General features: G+C 43.2%; 1 protein-coding gene across 1 annotated transcript; it reads left to right on the top strand.

Moving 5' to 3' along the window:
- The first annotated feature begins 5314 nt into the window (after positions 1–5314).
- NEFL (neurofilament light chain) lies at positions 5315–9409 on the top strand. The gene is made up of 4 exons (XM_019714847.3): positions 5315–6481; positions 7453–7577; positions 7982–8280; positions 8845–9409. The coding sequence occupies exons 1-4, from the start codon at positions 5435–5437 to the stop codon at positions 8979–8981; spliced, it is 1608 nt and encodes a 535-aa protein (XP_019570406.3). The 5' UTR covers positions 5315–5434; the 3' UTR covers positions 8982–9409.
- The last annotated feature ends 13458 nt before the right edge of the window (positions 9410–22867 follow it).

The raw sequence follows: 22867 nt of genomic DNA, 5'->3' as shown, positions 1-22867 counted from the left end.
CCCACACTCCCTCTTCCCTCCTGCCCCCACATCCATGGTACTTGTCCAGAACTGTGCACTTTAGAAGGGGCTCCTCTGACATGTGGTGACTCCATGGTATGAATGAATCAGTTATTTCATCAATTAATGAGCCATTTAGACACAAGTTTCGCTTTTCTAATCCAGACAGTTTCTTACATGTTCTACTTACCAAACGCCAACATTCTACATCCTGGTGTCAGAAGCCTGCCTGCTCTACGGTAGGAATCCAGGGATCTGCCCGTTTGTAATTCTGCAGCAGCATTTGAAGTACTACTGGGGAGACAGTGAACGGGCTGTCTCGGATGAGCTGCTGCATGGCTGTGAAACAGCCAACCTCTGGGCTTTGTCGCTTGTAGACAGACAGAAATGCTTATCCTCTCTCTTTGCAAACAATCAGCCTCGCACTCCTCCGATTGATTTATTAAACCACTGTAAAGGTCAGCAAAGAAACCCCGGTGCCACATGGAATGTTTTTGAGGCTGGTCAGTCCCCAAATTGCAGTCCCCAGCGTGTATTTCCTTGCAGTCAGGAAAGCACAATTCAACAAACAAGTTTAGCCCTGTTGGTTCTGCCCGGTAGAGCTGTGACCTGCCTGAAATGACTGCCAATTGAGCCCGTCTATGTCCGTAGCATACCCTCTTACCTCTGGGTCTTGTGACTGTGATTAAGGGCAAGGCACTGTGGAGCAGGCCTCTGGAGAAAACTCAGTGCGGTGGCTGGTTCCACGGAGCAAGCATTTAGGGGTATGAACCTGTCACCATCACTTCTGCTTGCTCAGCAGCAAGTTCCAGTCAGACCGCATGTGTTCTGAACGTCAACGTGCTGTTCATTTTTAATCTATTCAAATGACATTCTTGTTCCTCTTGCAATCTAAATTTATATAGCTGCATAGCACACTTCACCATGCATTGCTTTGCACTGTGATGCTGTAAAATTAGGCATATTTTGTGTTACAATGGGGAAAGCTTTCTTTTAAACATATTACCCAAGAGATGGGAGATTCATGTATGATGATATCTATGGTGAGCATAATATATAAAGAAATAAACTGGTTACAAGAAACAGCGAGGAACTGTATTTGTGGCTTCCACACATTGTACATTTTTCCTTGATTGTATACTCATGTTTCTTTCTTTAAAGTTTTGCAGAAAGCATGACAAACTCCAGTAATGACACAGTGAGTGCCAACATTTTTCTTTTATTCTTTATGGCAATTTTTAAGGCCACTTTTTCAAAGAAAACCTATTTACAGGACTGAAAAATGAAGGTATTTTAGTTAGCAAAAAGGTGGAAGTCATGATGTAGTTATTTTAAAGCGTCTAGGTCAGCTGAGTTGCATTTTAGGTCATTAATTCCAGAAAAGGTGTTTTATAAACTGATGTTTAGAGTAATGTCTAAAACGTGACATCACCAGTTATGTGTCACGTTCCACTGGTAGCCTCCATTTTATTTTACATTAGGGTCTTTTAAGAAACAATACAACAATCAGAAAGTATATTGCCACCGCTAGCTGTCTGACTGAAACATACTCATGAACAATTTCCTCATGGTATAAATCAGTTCACACTGGTGTCCCCAACCTGTGAGAGGTTTACTACACACACACACTAGACTGCAGACTAGTCTAGGAATTTGATGCAATTATCAAATTCCACAGAGACATGTGGAAGCAGCAAATGCCCGTGGCTGCAGTGTGTGTAGTGAGTAGAGTACTGCCCAGACTGGAAGCAGCTAGAGCTTAGGTTTGAAGTAGCTGTGTGACTTGGCAAATTACTTAACCTCTCTGGGCCTCAGCTGTTGGCTCTGAATAACAATAACCATCACGGGGATTTTGTCATTCTTAAATAATAGATTTCAAATGCCTTTCACTGGATATGGGTCCTGCACATGTTTATTTCCTTCGTCCCTTGCAGCGACACACTGATGCCAGCTTTGCTGACGCTGATGTATCCATCCACCTGATGGTGAGGTGAATGGAGACCCATCTATTGTTCTGGAGTAGGACTAGTCCCACAGCTCACTGGTGGCAGGTGAACTCTGCTCCCTTCACCCCCAGACTGATGCCTTTCCGATACTGCCTCATAAGAATTTCAGCCTAAAGCTGAGCTTTTCCAAACAATATAGCACTTCCTGCTGTGCCAAAGCATTTTAGAATAATGAAGTCACCAGGCCCTGTCTATCCATCTGAAGCTTTCTGACTCTATTGGCACTGAAGAAGTAAAACTTTTTCAGTGGTTCTAAGAATTATATTTTTTGAGCTTTGTGGTAATGTTAATATATTTTACCTTTAAACTAAACCATGTCAAACAGTCCCTTAGGGGATTACAGAGCTATTGGAGATAACCAGTGTGGGAGAAATATTATTAGTGCATTTCATCAACATACTTCTCTACTTGTTTTCTAAATAGTTTTTATCTCCTAGGAGTATGTTTTGTTGGCAGCCCTCAACCAATTTCTTGTTGGTGGAGAATATTCTTAAAAGGGAATAAATACACAAATGTGTAGCAAGCCCCGAAGCTTTCTTCTAAAGAAATAATGACACCACTGCAAACAGTATTAATGCAGAAAGGTTCAAGGTAAGGGGAAGAAAAAAATCCAGGTTATTATTATTTTTTTCCTAACAGATTTTTTAAAGTTGCTCATTTTACCTTTGCTTTGACACACAGAAAAATGTCATGTGGACATTCAGAGCAAAAAGATGGGAAGATAATTTAAAAAGGAGGAGGACTGGACAGAATGTTTTAAAAAACAGGTAGACACCTAGCAGAGGAAGGCTGAAAGTAGTGTAGACACAGGCTGGGTGCAGGAGCCCTACTAAAGCACAACTGTAGTGGAGAAGGAGGTGGCTGTGCCAGGAGCTATCTTAAAAGACTGGAGCTCTGCATTTAGTAAATACAGTTCCCCTCTCCCTCTCCTCACTCCCTGTTCGCCAGGTTCAGCAAACGCAAGGGCCCTGCCTTCTTCTTCCCACCCTTCCCCACTCCCGTGTGCCTCCCTGTTCAGCTACCCAGCAGGTGCCCCACAAATTTCTCTCTCTGCAGCATCCATCAACCTCTCCCTCTTCCTGGGCAGCCTCCTCTGCAGTCAAAGACTTCAGCCAGGAGTGTGGCAAAAAAAAAAAAAGCAAACAAACAAACGAAAAAAACGCTGATGGACTTCATATCGCTGAGGGTGACCTGAAACGTGGAGGGAAGGGCGCTGGCACACAGGAAATGAATTCGTGATTACCTAAGAGTGGTGGAGGCAGACTCACACAACGAGAGTGTGAAACCATGTGGTTTATATGGGGCAGGTTAAAAAAAAAAGAAAAATTCACTCTGCCAGTTTTCATCCACATATGGATAAATGGGAGCAGACAAAAATATGGCTTATCCAGGTTCTCTCCCACCCCCCTCATTCTCCTGAGAGAAGCCCTCCCTCCTGGAATCACTGATGAATGGTGGAGACCAAGGACACGTGGGTTATAAAATGTCATCTGAATAAGTGTTGTACCATGGCTGCCAGGGCCAAGCGAAATTCAGGACAGCCTAATGGCTTAGGCTTGAAGCGCTAGAACGATGGAGGGTGGATGAACCTCTTGATAGATTTTAAACCAGCAGAGTTAGTGTTTCTAAAGTTGCATGATTTGAAACAATAGAGATTGTTTAGAAACCCCAGGAAAGTTCTTTGTTGCACAGTCTTTCCCTCTACTATAAAGAGGGTGTGTGTGTGTGGGGGGGGTCCGAATCTCAGGTATTTTAGAGTTGCAAAGCAAACCTCAGAGATTAAGCTCCCCGGGCCCTCCTGTCGGGAGAGTGCAGTACCTCCGGGAGCAGCTGTGGTGCTGGCTCCAAATACTTCACCCTCGCTCGCAGCATCAACCAGAAAGCGATTCCGGCTTCTCCATATGAAAACTATTATCATGTTTTCCCGTAGTTTGCCTTATTAAACAAAAATCAGTAAATTGCAGTCAAATGCTACTCTTATACAAATAAAACAAAAATGAAATGCTTGCTTAGAAAAATCTTAGGTGTCTTACGCAAATGTCTGCTGTCCGCCCAAGAAAGCGGAGGGACCCCCTCACGTACTGTGTAGTGTGCGCTGCAAACTGCAGGACCTCACCGCTGTGTCCGAGGACGTGCTCAGTTTCTGGTATTTGGGTGTTTCCTAAAGGAAACCCATGGATTTGTGACTGTATCTGTTACCTACTTACTAGAGTGAATTCGGAGAAAGAATCACGAGGCTATTTTTTGTCCGCCCCGAAACGAGATGTCTCGGGTCTGAGATCTCCTCCCGGGAGACCGCCCTCGGGCTCCGGGCTTGCAGCGGCCGCTTCCCTGAGTCAGCCACCTGCGCGGCTTGTTGAAATCATCAGGTTGGGTGCTACACAAGTGTAAAAAGAGGGAAAGGGGCTTTTATGTGATGGGGTTGTGGGTGTCAAACAGGAATCTAGCTTGATGAAGATGCAGGTAGCATTTACAGTGTGATGTATCCGCCGCGGACCTCACAGCTGCCTTTGCAGTCGGTTTTCTCCCCGGTTAGTTTCAAACTCACTATCCTCCACCTGCACGCCTGACCACGCTACAGGCGACAGGCATCGGAGGCTTCCTTCCCCAGAAAAAAATGAGAAAATCTGAGGACACTAAAAGGCTGGTTATTATTTGTTCTAAAGGTTTAGAAATGCTAAAATCAACACCTGCAGTGCTGCAGTTTCACACGTGTACGGCTGTGTAGAAGCGGCGCATTAAAGAAAAAAAAAATAGCCCAGAGAAAGGGAGATGAATTAAAGAACGTGCCAGAAACAGCCTCAAAGAAATATAAAACTTTCCTCCATATAGGCCGCTGGCAGGCAGCCTTAGACTATCAGTGCCCTACAGGCACTGCATTGTCACCATAAACACCACGGGGGATGATGACCGGGACCCCTGGCGGGGAAGGGGCGGGTTAGGGAGAAGCGTGTCTCCAAGGTACCGGGATCTGAAAGCTAAGGTGTCAGTAGGCAGTGAGAACCTGTTATTGGGGACATTTTTAGATTGCTAGTGATACGAGGTCAAGTTGTAAGCAGGATGGGGTGACAGAACGTATGCTAAGGAAAGGAGTGAGAGGGTATGGGGGGCTCAGAGAAAACAGGGAGCCTCGGAGCAAAGTGGCAGGGACGACAGCCGCAGCACCCCAGCGGCCTGTCGCTCGCCCCCGCCTTCCTTTTGCGCAGAATCTTCCCGGAGCTGCAGCAGCGCTGCCCCCACCGGCCGGCGCGCAGTGATGGATCGCAGGCTGCGTCAGAACACTCCCCGCGTATAAATAGGGGTGGCAGAACCGCGCCGAGCCGCACACAGCCATCCATCCTTCCCTCTCCCTCTCCCTCTCTCCCCCGTTCTTCTTTCTCTGTAGGCCCCTGTCTCCGCCGCCAGCCAGAGAGGCACCGATCGCCACCATGAGTTCCTTCAGCTACGAGCCGTATTACTCGACCTCCTACAAGCGGCGCTACGTGGAGACGCCCCGGGTGCACATTTCCAGCGTGCGCAGCGGCTACAGCACCGCGCGCTCCGCTTACTCCAGCTACTCGGCGCCGGTGTCCTCCTCGTTGTCGGTGCGCCGCAGCTACTCGTCCAGCTCGGGGTCCTTGATGCCCAGTCTCGAGAACCTTGACCTGAGCCAGGTCGCCGCCATCAGCAACGACCTTAAGTCGATCCGCACCCAGGAGAAGGCGCAGCTGCAGGACCTCAACGACCGCTTCGCCAGCTTCATCGAGCGCGTGCACGAGCTGGAGCAGCAGAACAAGGTCTTGGAAGCCGAGCTGCTGGTGCTGCGCCAGAAGCACTCCGAGCCGTCGCGCTTCCGGGCGCTGTACGAGCAGGAGATCCGCGACCTGCGCCTGGCGGCGGAAGACGCCACGAACGAGAAGCAAGCGCTGCAGGGCGAGCGCGAGGGGCTGGAGGAGACTCTGCGCAACCTGCAGGCGCGCTACGAAGAGGAGGTGCTGAGCCGCGAGGACGCCGAGGGCCGGCTGATGGAAGCGCGCAAAGGCGCCGACGAGGCGGCTCTCGCCCGCGCGGAGCTCGAAAAGCGCATCGACAGCCTGATGGACGAAATCGCCTTTCTAAAGAAGGTGCACGAAGAGGAGATCGCCGAGCTGCAGGCGCAGATCCAGTACGCGCAGATCTCCGTGGAGATGGACGTGTCCTCCAAGCCCGACCTCTCCGCCGCGCTCAAGGACATCCGCGCCCAGTACGAGAAGCTGGCTGCTAAGAACATGCAGAACGCTGAAGAGTGGTTCAAGAGCCGCTTCACGGTGCTGACGGAGAGCGCCGCCAAGAACACCGACGCGGTGCGCGCCGCCAAGGACGAGGTGTCCGAGAGCCGTCGCCTGCTCAAGGCCAAGACCCTGGAAATCGAAGCGTGCCGGGGCATGAACGAAGCGCTGGAGAAGCAGCTGCAGGAGCTGGAGGACAAGCAGAACGCCGACATTAGTGCTATGCAGGTATGGCACCAGGCAAACCACAGTGGGGGCAGGGAGGGGGCTGCAGAATCGAGTGGGGGAGGGGGTTGAGGTCGCCCAGAAAGTGGAGGCCAGAGACGAGGCCTCTGCCTGCAGCTATTAGGGGGGTAGGGCTCTACTCCTTGGACTGTGTGGGAGGGGTGGGACACTTGGAGGGCTGGGACGGGGGCGGGACTGCAGTCTGGGAAGTCGTGCTACCAATGTAATAGTTCCGCATTAAAGCTGCCCTGCCCTGCAGGGTGTTGAGTGGGTGGGAGAAGGGGTGGGGGTGGGAGCTGGGCGTTGCCTGCGGCCTGCTTCAGCCTCAAGTTGCTCTGCGGTAAAGATTAGACCACATTGTTAATAAATTCAACGATGAGCTCTCCTTACCGGTAGTTCAGAAGGATACCTGTGACCAGCAAGCTTTCTGACTTGTTTTACCAACCACCCCTTTCTCTTAGCAGGTAGACAGGAATACAGTCAAAATTGTAGTCGGTAATGATGTTCACAATAAGACATTTCTTTTTTAAGGATTTCCATTTTCTGGGGAGGAAAAAGAATAATACAGATAAATAGAAAATATTTTAGATAAAATAAAAATTTTAAAAATCTAGCTACTTCCTTCACCTATAAAGAAATGGATTTCTTGCTTGTGATTTAGCTAAAGCTAACCAATGAATGAGAAGCAAAGTTTAAAAAAAAATCAGTTTAGTTCCTTGTAGGCATTTTATCATGATCGTTGGACTATTAAACAAAAAAAAGAATTTGTTTTTAAGGCAAGGAAGGGAGAGGTTAACAAAGAAAAGGCAGTTGATTTGGGGAGATTTTATCTAAGGTATGCACTTTGATTTTAATTAAACCAAGGCCTTTTACTATTATATACTACAGTAAAATGATAGCAGTAGTTATATACACCTGGATTTCTTCTCTCTCTCTCTCTCTCTCTCTCTCTCTCTCTCTCTTTTTTCCAACAGGACACAATCAACAAATTAGAAAATGAGTTGAGAACCACAAAGAGTGAAATGGCACGGTACTTAAAAGAATACCAAGATCTCCTCAATGTGAAGATGGCCTTGGACATTGAGATCGCGGCTTACAGGTAAACATGGAAGAGTCAAGGCCTCAGCCATTCAGCCTCAGGAAGAAGATCAGATTTCATTTATGTGTCTGTTGAGTAGTCTGTTGAAATAATTGTTTGCTTTATGGCTTTTTCCAAGTAGGTATTTAGACCAACATTAGAATTTAACCCTAATAATGAATCCTGTTCTTAGCTTCCCATTTTAAATCTAGTAGGACGCCATTTAAAGTTGTTTGTTGTTGTTGTTTTGGTCTCAATCACCACCTCCCCAGCATTGGATTTTGATAATTGCCACCCCTGCTCCTGCTTGCAGATACCTCTAAGGCTGGCATTAGGGAAAGACAATGAATGGTGGGCTCAGAACAAGTCATTCAACACACTTCCTGTGTCCATGTTTGGTAACCACCATGTCCCTGCCTCCCCAGGAAACTCTTGGAAGGTGAGGAGACCCGACTCAGTTTCACCAGCGTGGGAAGCATAACCAGCGGCTACTCCCAGAGCTCTCAGGTCTTTGGCCGATCTGCCTATGGTGGTTTACAGACCAGCTCCTACCTGATGTCGGCACGCTCCTTCCCTTCTTACTATACCAGCCATGTCCAGGAGGAGCAGATCGAGGTAGAGGAGACCTTGGCTTCAAAAACTGAGGAAGCCAAGGACGAAGAAGAAGCTGAAGGAGAGAAGGAGAAGGAAGAGGGAGAGGAAGAGGACGGGGAAGAGGAAGAAGGTATGATAAAAAGATAAACCCCTACAACCTCAAGTGCAAACTGACGGTGGGTATGTGTTAGGAGATGGATAAGATACATGAAGACTTGTCCAGGCCAAGAAAGTTCCATTCGTATATGTGTGTAGAATGTTAAACGATACATTTCTCCTTTAGGAAGCACCCAATTTCCCAAATGGGCTGTCCTCCCAGACACGCACATCTCTACTGAGCTTGGTAGTTCTTTTTGAAAATAGCTGTTTTCATTCTTACTAAACATGTTAAAATATATTCATTGAACACAGCAGTTTGGTGTCCTAAAGAATACAAATAAATACCAGGCACATAATAAAAGAAATCCTGAGGTCCTGGAGAGGAGTAGAGCGTCCAGCATCTAGAAACAATTTCATTCTATTTAAATATGTAGAACGGGCAGATTATTCCTGGCTAGCAGTGTCTGTTGCATGTGTTTGGGGAGAGTAGCGTCCTGAGGTGTTTGTGAAGATTTCCCCCAAAGTCTGAGCGGAAATGTTTGGACTGGACTTAACTCTGGATTTGGCGTTTGTACATTTTCTTTTTCTGTTAAAGCTGCCAAGGAAGACTCTGAGGACGCGAAGGAGGAAGAAGGAGGTGAAGGTGAAGAAGAAGACACCAAAGAAGACGAGGAGGATGAGAAAAAAGATGAAGGTGCTGGGGAGGAACAAGCAACCAAGAAGAAAGATTGAGCCCCCCTTTCCTTAATTATTCCGGGAAAAATCCTTCCGAAATCAGATCCACCCCATCACCAAACATGCAGTTGAGTTCCAGATACTATATGAATTAAGAAGTCAATATATGTATAATTCTGAGGTGACTCAGGTTGGACATTAAATGTTGTGCTATGACTTTTCTCCTTATGCAGAGTATCTGTTTGCTTGCGGAGTGGCTTCCTGGCTTGCTGCCAGCCTGTGCATGGTCCATGCTTATGAGTTCAGGATCTATGGCAATGTGAATAATCCAGATGTTTACAATTAAAAACACATGAATAAATGAATTCACTACTGTTGATGTTAAACTTCATGGAAAACAATAGTCGTTTGAACCTTTGGTGGTTAGAAATTAAAGACCTCGAATTATGTGCAATAAACAGTAAATAAAGTTACACTGAGTGACATTTCTTGCTGTGGTTGTTGACTTAATTAAACTATCTTCAAGAAGGCACCAGTATAAGCCATATACAAGTGGACTATTGACCTCCAAATTTTTAAAGCCAAAATATTAACAATCACAATGCATCGTCCTCCTTAATTGGTAATTATGAGGGATATAGTTAGGTCATAACCATTCATGAAATCTCTTCCTTCAAAAATTTGACTGATAATAAACTTGAGAAAATGAGAGTCTCTAGGATTTTCTTTTTCTTTTTTAAGTAGTAATATACTTTGCCCCATAAAATGTACTATATAATATTGGGAATGACTTGGAGGCAATTCTGAAATTATGTGATAAATATACCCTTAATAGAAAACAAGTAATGTTTAAACTAGTATATAATAATAAATGCAATTTGGATAGATGGGGAGTCCCACCTGATCATCATTATAACCACATTAAAACATATGATCTAAATATCATGGGCAGAAATTGAAACAAATGATATAATCAGCAAATGATATAATCAGAAGGAATAATTTTTATCAATGTATAATAATGGGTAGAGAAAAGAAAAAGATTTGTCAATTGCAAACATGTTGCCTGCAACCCTGAGCTCATGATTTAATGTGTTGTTAGCTTTTTCTGTTGCCTCGAGTAAATAATATATAATGCCGCCCATTTTAAACCTTTTTAAAAACTACAGCTACAGGTAATGAAATTGTAATAAGTCACTAAAGGGGGAAGACTCTATATGTGTATGTTCCAGTGCCATTGCTCTGCATGTCTATTGGGAAATATGTGAATTTCAATGATAGCTCTAACTGGTTGGACGGTGCATCAACTACCACCCCATTTGTGCTCTGTGTCCGCTGTAAAGTTATGAAAGCTCTTGCCTTTGCACTTGATGTGGAATGTTGATGAAATTATTGATGATCTGCTGTTCTGCTACTGTTCTTACACAATTGCTTTGTCAGCTAATTTTGTTCAATATTTTTTCTTTAGTTAACTTTTGAAAGTCATGAATTTAACCTGAAAGCAAAGTGGTCTCTATGTAAAGTTACCTGATCCCTTCACATGACCAATTTCTAGTTAAGTATACATCACCATGCAAATAGATAAAATATTGCTTTACCTATCATGATGCTATGAATTTGAATTATGAAGATTATCAGTACATTGGCTTCTGTAAAGACTAGCAGTCACCTCAGAAACCAAGCTTTTCACATTTACGTTCATTAAACATGGGATGCTGCACATGGTTAAACTCAGAGAGATGCAAATTACATGTAAAAAAGTAACTTGAGCCAAATGGAAACAGCTGTTTGGTTTGAGAATTATCTTGAAGTGAGAACATTGTACCATACTCTATCCTGTGTGCCATAATAAAATACTGAAAAACCTAAACTAAATGGATTTGAAGTCTTTAAAAAAATGTCTTCAAATTTGGTACCTTGGTTAGTACCCCTCTCCCTTCTGTTGGGCCCCCTACCCCCACCCCCAAACTTCAGTTGTCTTTCCCAGTTAATGACATTAACTCCCAGTTAATGACAGCACTCCCCAGTCATCCAATTCTGCAAACCAAACTGGGCATGACTTCATACCTCCCATTTCCTCTCCCCATCCCTCTAGTCTAACCTATCACCGAGTCCTATTGATTTGACTGCCTACATATCCTGAATCACCACCCTCAGGAACCTCCCAGTGTGTACACTTACCCTTCAATCAGCACACAACAGAAGCTAATCTTTGGGAAAGGAAAATTTGATCATGCCCTCCCATTGGTTAAAACCTGCCAGTAGTTTTCCATTTTTGTAAATATAAAAACCAAAACCTTAAAGGTGATCTTCAATGCTTGCAAAGACCTGACCCTGCACTATTTCTCTGATCTCATCCTATGAGTATCCCTTTGCTCCTCCCTTCTGGTGCTCCCGCACCCTGGCCCGCTGTTCTCCCACCTGCCCACAGGGTGTTCTCTGATGTATCTGTCTGGAGCACCCATCTTTTGTTTCCTTCCTTCAGCCTCACCCAGGTTGAGGCTTAGTTGTCATATCCTTGGGGAAACCCTTCCTGGCTAAGCCAAGTTCCTCTATTAAATGTGTCTTAAAGATCATGTAGATTTTATAGACTTTTACACACTCACAATCAGCATCTATTTCCATGATCATTTGATAAATGTCTGCATCCCCTGCTATAGTTTGATCTTCAGAAGCATGGCGATCTGACCTCTTGCCCACCACTTAACCCCCTAGCATCTAGCATAGTTCCTACCATAGGAGAGCACAATAAATAGTGATTGAACTTAAAAATTCTCAATAGATTAGCATGCCTTCCAGATGACTGGAAAACCAAGAGGAGTCAATTATTAGACCCAGCATAGTCAACACCTTGTGGAAAGAGCAGAGAACAACGAATTAAGTGTCTATTCTGAATTCGAGCATTGCTTTTGATGGAGCTCTGGCCATCCCCATCCCACCCTCATTCTGGCCTCAACCTTCTTAGCTACATAAGGGTTCAACAGTTGATGCCTCAGATCCTTTTTAGATCCGTGTTTCAAAATTTCCTGAAAGACTTTTAGTAGCTCAGGTTAAATGTCTGAAAGGAGAACATAACTATTAAGTTCACACTAAAATCCATCACTTAAAGGGAATTATTAAACTTAGTGTCAAGTTTCATTCGCAGCATTAAGTTGGTAAACAATTAATTTGATTCCCCCCTTACCCCCCCCCACACACACACATGGAGATTCTAGTGCTGTAACAGTAGTTGCTGTGTCCCGGGCACTGATCTAAGTGTATTATATGTATGAATTCATCAATTCCTTTCTTACAATGTCATCAGTCTAGTATGATTATCATCCCCACTTTACAGATAAGGAATTATGATTAGGTGACTTGACCAAAGTCACATAGGTAGTTTGTGGCAGGGCTGACATTCAAACCTCACAGTCCAGCTCCAAAGTCCATGCCACTGGTGCACCCACTGTCTCCTTTGCAGTTAGTCCGCCCTCAGAGGCATTCTTGTGAAATTACATCATGTTTTCACAGGCATGTATTGTCACAGTGGTCACAATTATTTCACACAGTTATTGGAATTCTTACAATGCCATCCTTGTACCATTCAAGAAGTTTCACACAATTGTTAGAATTTTCACACAATTATTGGAATGCTTACAATGCAGTTCTGTACCATTCAAGGGGTACATTTACATCCACAGTGTTCTGCTGTAGTTACTTAGGATGCTCAAGCTTTTCATTAATCCCTCTGGTTATCTATGCCCATATCTTATTTCTTCTGCTTAATTTTAAGCTGTGGGAAGGCAGGAACCAGGTTGTATAAACAGAGATGAATTTAAACTTTATCTTCAATGATCACCAATTTGCAGCATGTTTGTTCCCATGGTGTTATTATTCTATCTGGTCACAATTTTCTAGTTCTATTTACATTTAAGTGGTCCACAAATTGTCTTTCCTTCTTCTGCTCTTCCTTTTCTTCTTCCTTCTTCCTCCTCCTCTTCCTTCTTGTAGGACTTCTTGTTGTAAGCTATTTCAAATTATTTTGGGAAAGGAGTAAAGATACACCAAACAAATGTCGTTGTTTCCTTCCACAACACCCATCAAAGTGCCTTGTATTTAGTGGGCATCTTCATAAATGTTTCTAGAACGGCAAAGGCGGAATATTTATGAGGACCCTTCATAAACATGGACAGGATGGAGAATTTCTTCTTTCTCCCTTGGGGACAGAGTGTGAGCTGCCAGAATTGGCCCAGCCAGGATTCATACAGGCACATCTCATTTTACTGCACTTCACTTTATTGTGCTTTGCAGATATTCCATTTTTCACAAAGTAAAGGTAAGAACTTCTACCAGCAAAGGGATTACCATTCACTAAAAGCTTTGGCAATTGCTAGCATTTTTTAGCAATAAAGTATTTTTTAATTAATGCATGTACATTCTTTTAGACATAATGTTATTGCACACTTAATAGGCTATAGTGTAGTGTAAACATAACTTTCATATGAACAGGGAAACCAAAAAAATTTGTGTGACTTGCTTTATTGAGATATTCGCTTTATCGTGGTGGTTGGACCCGGACCCACAATATCTCTGAGATATGCCTGTATTCGAAAGGGGCTTCCAGTGGAGAATTCAGGATGGTTTCCTCTTGGGAAAATGTCCAACAGGATGGACTGCAGTGAGTTATACAAGCTCTACAGCGGGGGCCATTTTCAGTTTGAAGTCCTCCAGAAAATTCCTACTGAAGAGTCTTATATGAGAGCCAGAAAGCCAAAAGGTAAAGCATCATGAGAAGAAAAAAATTTTCAGCAGCCCCGGAAAGTAACTATCAGTAGCTTTTTTTTTTTTAATCAGTAGCTTTTTAATTTTACTTCAACATAGACGATTATTTGGATACGAAGTTTTTCAAAAAATAATAAAACAATAATATTAACAGAATTAAAAAGAAAAATATCACATTTCCTCCATTCAACCACCATTATTTTCATTTGCATATTCTTTAGTCCTTGCTTCTGTTTATGTATATTTTCACATAGCTCATCCACTCATTATTAATTGTGCACTACCTGCCAGGCACTGTGCTTAGGCATGAGGAGTACAGCAGACAATCATCTCTACTTTCTGGGAGTACATTTCATGTGTGTGTGTGTGTGTGTGTGTAAACAGGCAAAAAAATGAATACATAAGTTAATAGGTAGGTGACATTGGATCTGAGCCAGACATGCAATGATCTAGGGAGAGGGTGTTTCAGGTAGAGGGAAAAGCAAGTGCAAAAGCTTGGATTGTTTGAACCCAGAAAAATGCCTTAAGCTCCTTGGTAAATATTAAGAATAAGACAGAGTAGGAGATAGGGCTGAGAAAGGCAAAGGCCAGCTTATGCAGGGGCTTGTAGATGAAGGGGTTTAGATTTTATTCCTTGCACAATTAAAAACTTTTGAAAGGGTTAAGCAAAGAAGGTGAAATGATCTCATTTTTGTTTTATAAAGATCGCTCCAACTCTTGTGTGGAGAATGGAGTTTTGGGAAGCAAGAATCAAAGTACGGAGACTAACTATATGGCTGTTTTAGTCCAAGTAAGAGAAGATGGTATGGTGGCTTAGGAAAGGGCAGTAGCAGTATAGGTGGCCTGGTGTGGTGTGATTTAGGAAATTTTTGAGGGTTCTTTTATTTTTTCCCCCTGACAGAATGAATGCATGAAGAGGGAAAGTTGTAAACAGTATCTTATTTTTGATAAACACATACTATTTCAACCAATTAATATGCAGTAGTATTAGCCATCTATTGCTACATAACAAATCACTTCAAAGCTTAGTGACTTAAAACAACCCAGTCACTCTTGCTTCTTGGTCTCTGCATATCAGAAATTTAGGAGTGGCTCAGTTGGGATGTTCTGGCTTTGAGTCTCTAAGGGGGTTGCAGTCAGATGTTGGCTGAGGTTACTGATATATGAAGGCTCGATTCTGTTATCTGCAGACTCTCCTTCAAGGTGGCTCTTCTCCATATGGGCCTTTCTACAGAGCTGCTCGAGGATGCTTACAACATGGCAGCTGGCCTCCTCCAGAGCAGAGCCTCCAAGAACCAAGGCAGAAGTTGCAATGTCATTTATGAGCTAGGCTTGGAAGTCACACATCATCACTACTGCATTCTCTTGGTCACAGAGACCAGCCAGCCTGTCTGATTCAGTGTGAGAGGGAATTACAAAAGTACATAAACATCAAAAGGTGAAGCTCACTGGTGGCTACCATAAGATAGTGGGCGTGTGATTCTTTCTTTTATGAACGGCAATCGTCCATTCAGGAGATTCTGAAACAATTTCAGCTTCAAATATTTTCCTTGTTGTTCTCCTCATTGTATTCAGTCTCATTTGATCAGGTGTCCCAATGTAAGTTTAAAAACATGTTCATGAAAATTACAGACAGTTTGGCAATGAATATCTTCATCAATGGATAGCTTCACTTTTGTCCTTCTGTGGAGGTATTTCTTTAGCAATTCCCCTAATGGGATTACGTGTTCAAAGGGTATTATGGACATTTTAGTAGCTTCTGATATGTATCCGCATAATTTTTTTTCTATAAAACTTCACAGCTTTACTTAAAGGCTTTAGCTTTCTTGCATTAATTCATTTGAAATGAAATATGTATTATTTTAGTTAATTGGGATAAGTATTATGGCAGCTAATACATGACTTAGGGTAAGTAGTGACAGAAAAATACGTGTTTATTATTTTGTATGGTGGTCAACCTCACCTCAGTTGACACCATAGAAGTTTTTTTAATATTTAGGTTCTGATACAGGGCGTGATTTTAAATGAGACACTTTTAATTTTAAAAAAAGCTATGTTGATTACAAATAGTCTTAAACGTGAAGTGACTTTATAAAAAAAACAACAACTGAGAGGCTGTTAAGGCTCAAGTTTCTTGTTGCTATTAAAGACAATTTCATTTGTGTATTGATGGCCATTAATCCCTTTGCTCTTAGCTAAATGTCATTCTTTCAATCTATAACCACTCTACATCCTTATATTTTCATATGAAGTATAGGCCATTTCCTGATGTGACCATTAAAAACAAACAAAAAAACTAGCAGGATGCTTTGATGCAGCAAAACTAATTCCCTTTTACTCTCCATCCAGCCCACTAGCAAAAATAGAAAACTTATTATATTAAAAACTCTGTCTGCATTTTACCTGATCATCTTCTGGTTTGAGAGGAAGGAATAATCTGCTCATGCTGACATGATTTGTTTATAATTATTTATTCACCTGAGAACCCCGACTTTTTACTGCAGAGGTACACACACACACACACACACACACACACACACACACAAGAATATGTGTGAGAGAAAATCTCAACTGTAAGCCCCAAATCATTCACACAGTTTAAGACAGAAAGATTGGTGTCAGACATGTGAAATCAGAGGGCAATTCTGAGGTGAGAATGAACGTACCACCTTCCCCAGGCACAGACACAGTGTGTTGTCTCCTAAGAGCTCTGGTAAGGCTATACTTAATGGGAGGACAAAGCATCAGCAGGAGTGACCTGAGAGTGTGAACCAAGTCTCCAAAGGGACACTTTGGTGACTTAGTAGGAGGACCTGAGAAAGAAAAAGGGGCCAGAAACCCAGATTGTTCTGTTTCCCCTCTGTTGGGGCTCCTGTCCTTTGCCCAGTTCCTCCAGTCCCACCTAAATAGTGGAAATTAGAAAATGACAAGTATGGCTTCTGAAAATGCTGCAAGGCCTCCACTCCAACTCATCCCAACTCTCCAGACACTATGGAGCGGAAGCTAATTTCAGCTTCAGGGCACTTTTCATAGCATCAGGGCACTTTTCCTGGGGTGACCCACCACTCTTAAACAAATGGCCCCTCCTCAGGCAAAGCCATCAACTTGGGGTATATTTTTTGGGGAGATACTATCTGGACACCCTATCCTCAGCTTGTTATTCTGTGAGAAGGAAAGACAGGCATCTTGCTGATCCAGTCACAGAAGCCAGGGGTCTTTGCAGCCCTGCACCTCTACCCTGCCCACTTAGAAAACACTTGGCTCAAACTCAGGGAATAATTTAAGCAAAATGAGTAGAAAAATGCTTCCTTTCACTCACGGACAGAGCATATTTCATGAGGAGATGAAGGTCTATTTGTAGATTAAGGCATCTTGTCTTCTTAGGACGACCCCCTTGCAGCAAGATTCTCCTGGACTCACTCTTGCCTCCCGCCCCCCACATGGTGTGGCGGGAAGAAGAAACGACGGCTGGACCCGGGCCCCCATTTCTTCCTTGCCAAGAACACCTGACAGGGGACACAGCAGCTCCTCTGTGAAGAGCTGGGATGTGTTTCCAGATAGGACACATTTGGTGGTGTCTTACGAGTACACTGGAAAGACGTATCATTCTAATATACATATTTTTTAAAAAGTAATTTAAACAACAAACTTCCCAAACCAGTGAGAATCTAATAAGCTGAGACGAAAGTCTTTGAAAAACCAAAATGCTCCAGAAAGGCCTGATGTCGACCCCCTTTTTTTTCTACAGCAGAGACTCCACTGCTGCATCTTTCTTCAGGTGGTCTTGCGGGAACGCCGCATCCGTGCGCCCTTGGCGGTCGCTGGGTGGATGCAACCCCGCGTCCTGCCAGAAGCAAAGCTCGAGGCTTGGGGCTCTGGCAACCGCCGCGGAAAGGCGGGGGGCGCTGGTTGGGGACTCTATCGGGGAAACTCCAGAGGCTTCTCAGCCGGGGTGGGGGCAGCCGCAGGAGCCCAGGCTGGAACAGGAAGGGGTGGGGAGACACCCACTGTCATTCTAGGCATCCCACATGAGGCCTGGTTGGGAGTTCAGGCCTCTAGGGAATACTATTTTAAAGAGACGAAGCGGGACTCAGGCTGTGGCGATACTTCGGTGGGAGTGGCAGCTGGGGAGAGGGGACAGGGAGAGGGCAGCGCTGCACCCGGCAGGCCAGCAGCGGCCTCCTGCTGCTGATTCTTTAATGGAGTGGAGCAGCTGCATTTGCCTCACCTGAGTGCTTGCTGGAAAAGCAGAATCCTGGCCCCACCCCAGACTTACCGAACTAGAATCTGCATTTTCACTGGAACTCAGGTGACTCAAGTGGACATTAATAGTACGAAGCCCTAGAGAGTAAAGCATCCCTTCAGACCTGCAGCTCACTCCCACAAGCTGGTGTGGAGAGAGGACGCAGAGAGGGAGACGGGCCAGTTTTCTTCACACAAGGGAGGCAAGGACAGGCTCACTGTTCTCCCTTTGTATATTAGCTAAGGACTGGCCAAGGGCAAGAGATTCGTCTCATGTCCTAGAAATCTAAACATCCACTCACTATCCTAGAGAGTTTAGGCAGGGGAGCTTGTGTAGAATCTTGAAGGCCAACACTCATTTCCACATTTGGAGGCCTGCTGAGGTAGGGCCACTTGACACCTCCCTTGGTAATGTTCTGGGGCCTCCTCCTCTTGACTCACTGAGGTCACCCAGGCCCCTCGGGTGAAGAGATGCAAACTCATATGGGGGAACCTAAGGAAGATTACCAGCGTAATATTCTCTCACCCTCTCCCTGGGATGGGGTGGTGGTGATTAGAAAACACGCACTAGAAATTTCTCTGGACCCCATGCATATCTGTCCCAGCGAGGGTTTTCGCTTGGCCTGGGGCCAAGCAGCCCTGGTGCATGAGAGTCTTTGACTGGAGCTGGATGCCAGGATTAGAGCTTACTGCAGGCTGTATCTGCTAGCAAGGATTCCAGGAAGTTTCTTTCTTTCTTTCTTTCTTTCTTTCTTTCTTTCTTTCTTTCTTTCTTTCTTTCTTTCTTTCTTTCTTTCTTTCATTTATTCATTCATTCAACAGATACTTTCTAAATACCTATTATGGGCCAACTACTGTCCTTATGCCCTAGAGATACAGCATTTACCATAAAAAAAGTTCTGTTTTCACAGAGGCAGATGCTTTTTCTTTCTTTCTTTTTTTTTTTTTTAGTACTGTATATGCTATGTCAGGTGATATGGGTTATAATGAAAAATGGAGTAGGGATAGAGTTTGACTGGTGGGTGCCATTTTATATTGGTTGGTTGAGGAAGGTTTCTCTGTGGAAGGTGATATTTGAGAACTGTAATAAGTGAGGGGAAAAGCCATACAGACAATGGGTACGGCCATTCCAGGGGCCCTGAGGTGGGAACACACTCAGTGGATTGGAATAAGAATAAAGAGGCTGGTGTGGCTACAACAATGAGGGCCAGGTGGAAAGTGGTGGGAGATGAGGTCAGAGAGGTGAAGTGGGGCCTTACAGACTTGATGAGATCTTACTGTTTTACGGTGTGGTTGATGGAAGAAGCCTTTGCAGGGCCTCCAGCTAAGTGGTGACATGTGTGACTTGGGTTGTACAAGAATCACTCTGGCTGTCGTACTGAAGAAACTTGAAAGGGGCACGTGTGAAGGTTAGTGACATAAGTAAGTAGGTAGTGATGGTGATTGTTCTTGAGTGATTGTGCTGGGCATGGTGGATTGGAATAAAGTTCTGCATATATTTTGAAGGTAGAGCTGATGGAATTTGCTGGGAGACTGGATGTGGGAGAATGAGTGGAGTCAAGTATGACTCTGAAGTTTTAAATCTGAGAAGTGGGGAGAATGGAGTTTTCATTTAATAAAATGGGAGAGGATTGAAGATGCAACAGGTTTTGGAACTGGGTCAGCATCAAGGGTAGGTTTTGTCATGATATGTTTGTGGCAGTAGTCAAATATGTGGGTCTGAAGTTCAATGCTCAAGATATAAATCTTGCTGGTGTTTTCAAGTTCTCTCTTCAGTACTGTAAGCCCTTTTAAGAAAGGTCTTCATGAGTGCAAAATATCATAGGATGATAGAATTCCACAGCAGGAAGCTACCTAAGAAGACATTTCTTATTTTACATTCAAGGAAACTGAGATTCAGAGGGATAAAGGGACTCGCTAAACATGATGTAATTGATTATAGCAGAGCTAGAACTAGATTCTTAGATTCCAGTGCATTTTCCCTGCACTATACAGCACTGTCTCCTCAGAAATATTATTATTAGTAGTAGTATTCCTGCTCTTTTTTGATGCTCCAGATTTTAGTAGACCATGGAAGTCAGTGAACAAATAGTCTTGATCCATTACAGCAATATTGGTACAACGATGGCTAGATCAGTACCTTTACCATGGAATTTTCTCTCCCTTACTCCTATTCTTCTTCTCTTTCTGTGGTTTTCTGCTCTGTTACTGATGATTTAATAGCTAATATGTGAAATGGTTCTATCAGGGGTCCCCTATTGCCTTGGAAAGAAGTGTGTACACCAGGCAAGCACCAAGTATTATGAACCTCATCTGTCTTCTTTTACTCTTTAGATACACAATACATTGTTCATGGAAGGAAATCCACAGTTCGAGAAACCACTTGAAATTTTCTTCCTCTCAACAGATACGTGCGCTTGAAATAAGCAAGCTGAATTTAACTGTTCAATTCAGTGAACTAGCTGAGTCAGTCAGGCTTTACACACTTGAGAATTCACTTTGTTGACTTTCCCCCAGAAGAGGGGAAGTCGGCGTTCCAGCGTGGCCAGTCTGCTGATGGCCACGTACTGCTGTCGTCTCGGGAGGATGAGCTCTCACTCCTGCAAGATAGAGTCTGGAGCACTGTCTGTTGTAAGAGTCCCCTTCTCCCAAGACACACATGTAGGACATGGATTTGAAGCAGGAGGCTGAAGGACCATGAAATAAAGCCAGCCATTTCCTTTTAGAGTAATCAAATTACTGATCATGCCTCCTGAGGAATAACAGCAGATTTTTCCAGCCAGGAATTACGTGACTGTGAAGCATCAGAAAAAGAAAATTGCTTTGAAAGACTTGAAAAATCTCATGGAGATTGCAAGCAGCCCAAGAGTAGCATCATCTCCAAGGCCACATTACACTGTGAAAGCCAACACATTCGTTTTACGTCATTTTACATGATCAGGTTTATTTTCTCCTCTGTCATCAACCTACTATCCATATGGGGACAAATTCCCCATCTGTGCATTCCTTTCATTCTTTACAGTTGATTTTGTAATTTCAATGATTATAAAATTTGGTAGTGTGTTTTACTCTTGAAAGCACTTTCACCTTTTCTCACAATGCCGAGAGCTATTTTAGAGGTAAAATAAGAGCCCAGGGTTTATGGCAACTGGTTTCCCTTGAGATGTCATGTCCTCTTCACTGTCTCATGGACAGTCAATTTCCCTATCTCTTCCTTAAACCTGCCCTCTTCTAAAGTCTTCCCCAGTTGTTCCCATGTCAATAGATGGAGCTCCATCCTCCCTGGTTCCCAGACCAAACACTCTGGAGTTACCTTCAATTTCTCTTTCCTCCTACTCTCTGCAGTTCTCCATCAAAAAATCTAATGGACTTTATATTCAAAATATGGCCAGTGGCCAAGCACTTCTCACCATCATCAATGCTGCCTTTTGGATTCTAGAAACCCAAATCTCATGTCTAGATCATTGCAATAATTTTTAACTGGCCCTTTTGTCCTCACCGTCTCCTGTTCCCCAGTCAATATTCAACAACAATAGCCAGAGTGATTCTTTCTAATTATATCTGTGTCACTCCTTTGCTCAAAACCCTCCCAAGCTTTGCACTTACTGTGGCCTACAAAGGCCTTCGTTCAGGTCCCACCTTCCCCTGACCCTTGCCTCCCGCTTGCCCATTCTGTTCTCACTACCCTGGCCTTGTTATTCCACAAACATGCCAAACAAGGTTTTGCCTTAGAATTTGCCTGGAATGGATTCTTTCATATATATCTGCATATCTCTCACAGGTATCTGCATATATGTCTCATAAATACCACACATATTTATTAGAGAGGCCATCCTAAACCAATCTATATGAAATAACAACCTCTTTCTTCCCATTCAGCACCGTCTAACTTCCTTACCCTATTTTATTTTTTCCAAAGCAGTTATCACCCTCTAAATCCTTTATTTTTATTATTTTAAGTAATTATTTTTTATTTTAAATTATAGTTGACATATAATATTATATTAGTTTCAAGTGTACAAAATACTGATTAGATATTTATATAGCTTACGAGGTAATAAACTCAATAATCTACTACCCGTCTGACACCATACATAATTATTACAATATTATTGACTATATTCCTTATGCTGGACTTTACATCCGCATGACTATTTTGTAACTACCAGTTTGTCCTTCTTAATCTCTTCCTCTTTTCCACCCCCCCCCCCAACCCCTCTCTCATCTGGCAACCATCAAAGTATTCTCCATCTATGAGTTTTTTTCTAGTTGTTTATTTTGTTCTTTAGATTCCATGTATAAGTGAAATCATATGGTATTTGTCTTTGTCTTTCCCTGTCTGACTTCACTCAGCACAACACCTTCCAGTTCCATCCATGTTTTTGCAGATGGCAAGATTTCATTCTTTTTTATGGCTGAGTGATATTCCATTGTATATGTGTGCCACCTTTTTAAAAATCTATTCATCCACTGATGGACACGGAAGTTACTTTCATAACTTGGCTATTGTAGATAATGCTGCAATGAACATACGGATGCATATATCTTTTCAAGTTAGTGTTTGGGGTTTCTTTGGATAAATACCTAGCAGTGGAATTGCTGGGTCTTCTTTGTCTCTTGTTATAACCTTTATTTTAAAATCTATAAGTATTGCTACTCCAGATTTTTTTTTTCATTCCTATTTTCATGAAATATCTTTTTCCATCCCTTTACTTTCAGCCTGTGTGTGTCTTTTGATCTGAAGTGAGTCTTTTGTAGGCAGCATATGTAAGGATCTTCTTTTCTTATCCATTCTGCCATGTCATTCACCCTATGTCTTTTGGTTGAAGCATTTAATTCATTTACATTCAAAGTGATTATTGATAGATATGTAGTTATTGCCATTTTATTATTCATATTTTAAAAAATCATTCCCCCCCTTCTTCTTAAAGAAGTCCCTT

Source organism: Rhinolophus sinicus, chromosome 15 (assembly GCF_057876585.1).
Source record: "Rhinolophus sinicus isolate RSI-liver-muscle chromosome 15, RSI-T2T, whole genome shotgun sequence".
NCBI classification, from domain to species: domain Eukaryota; kingdom Metazoa; phylum Chordata; class Mammalia; order Chiroptera; family Rhinolophidae; genus Rhinolophus; species Rhinolophus sinicus.
Note: the sequence above shows the minus strand (reverse complement) of the source record. Positions and strands in the feature narration are given on the sequence as shown.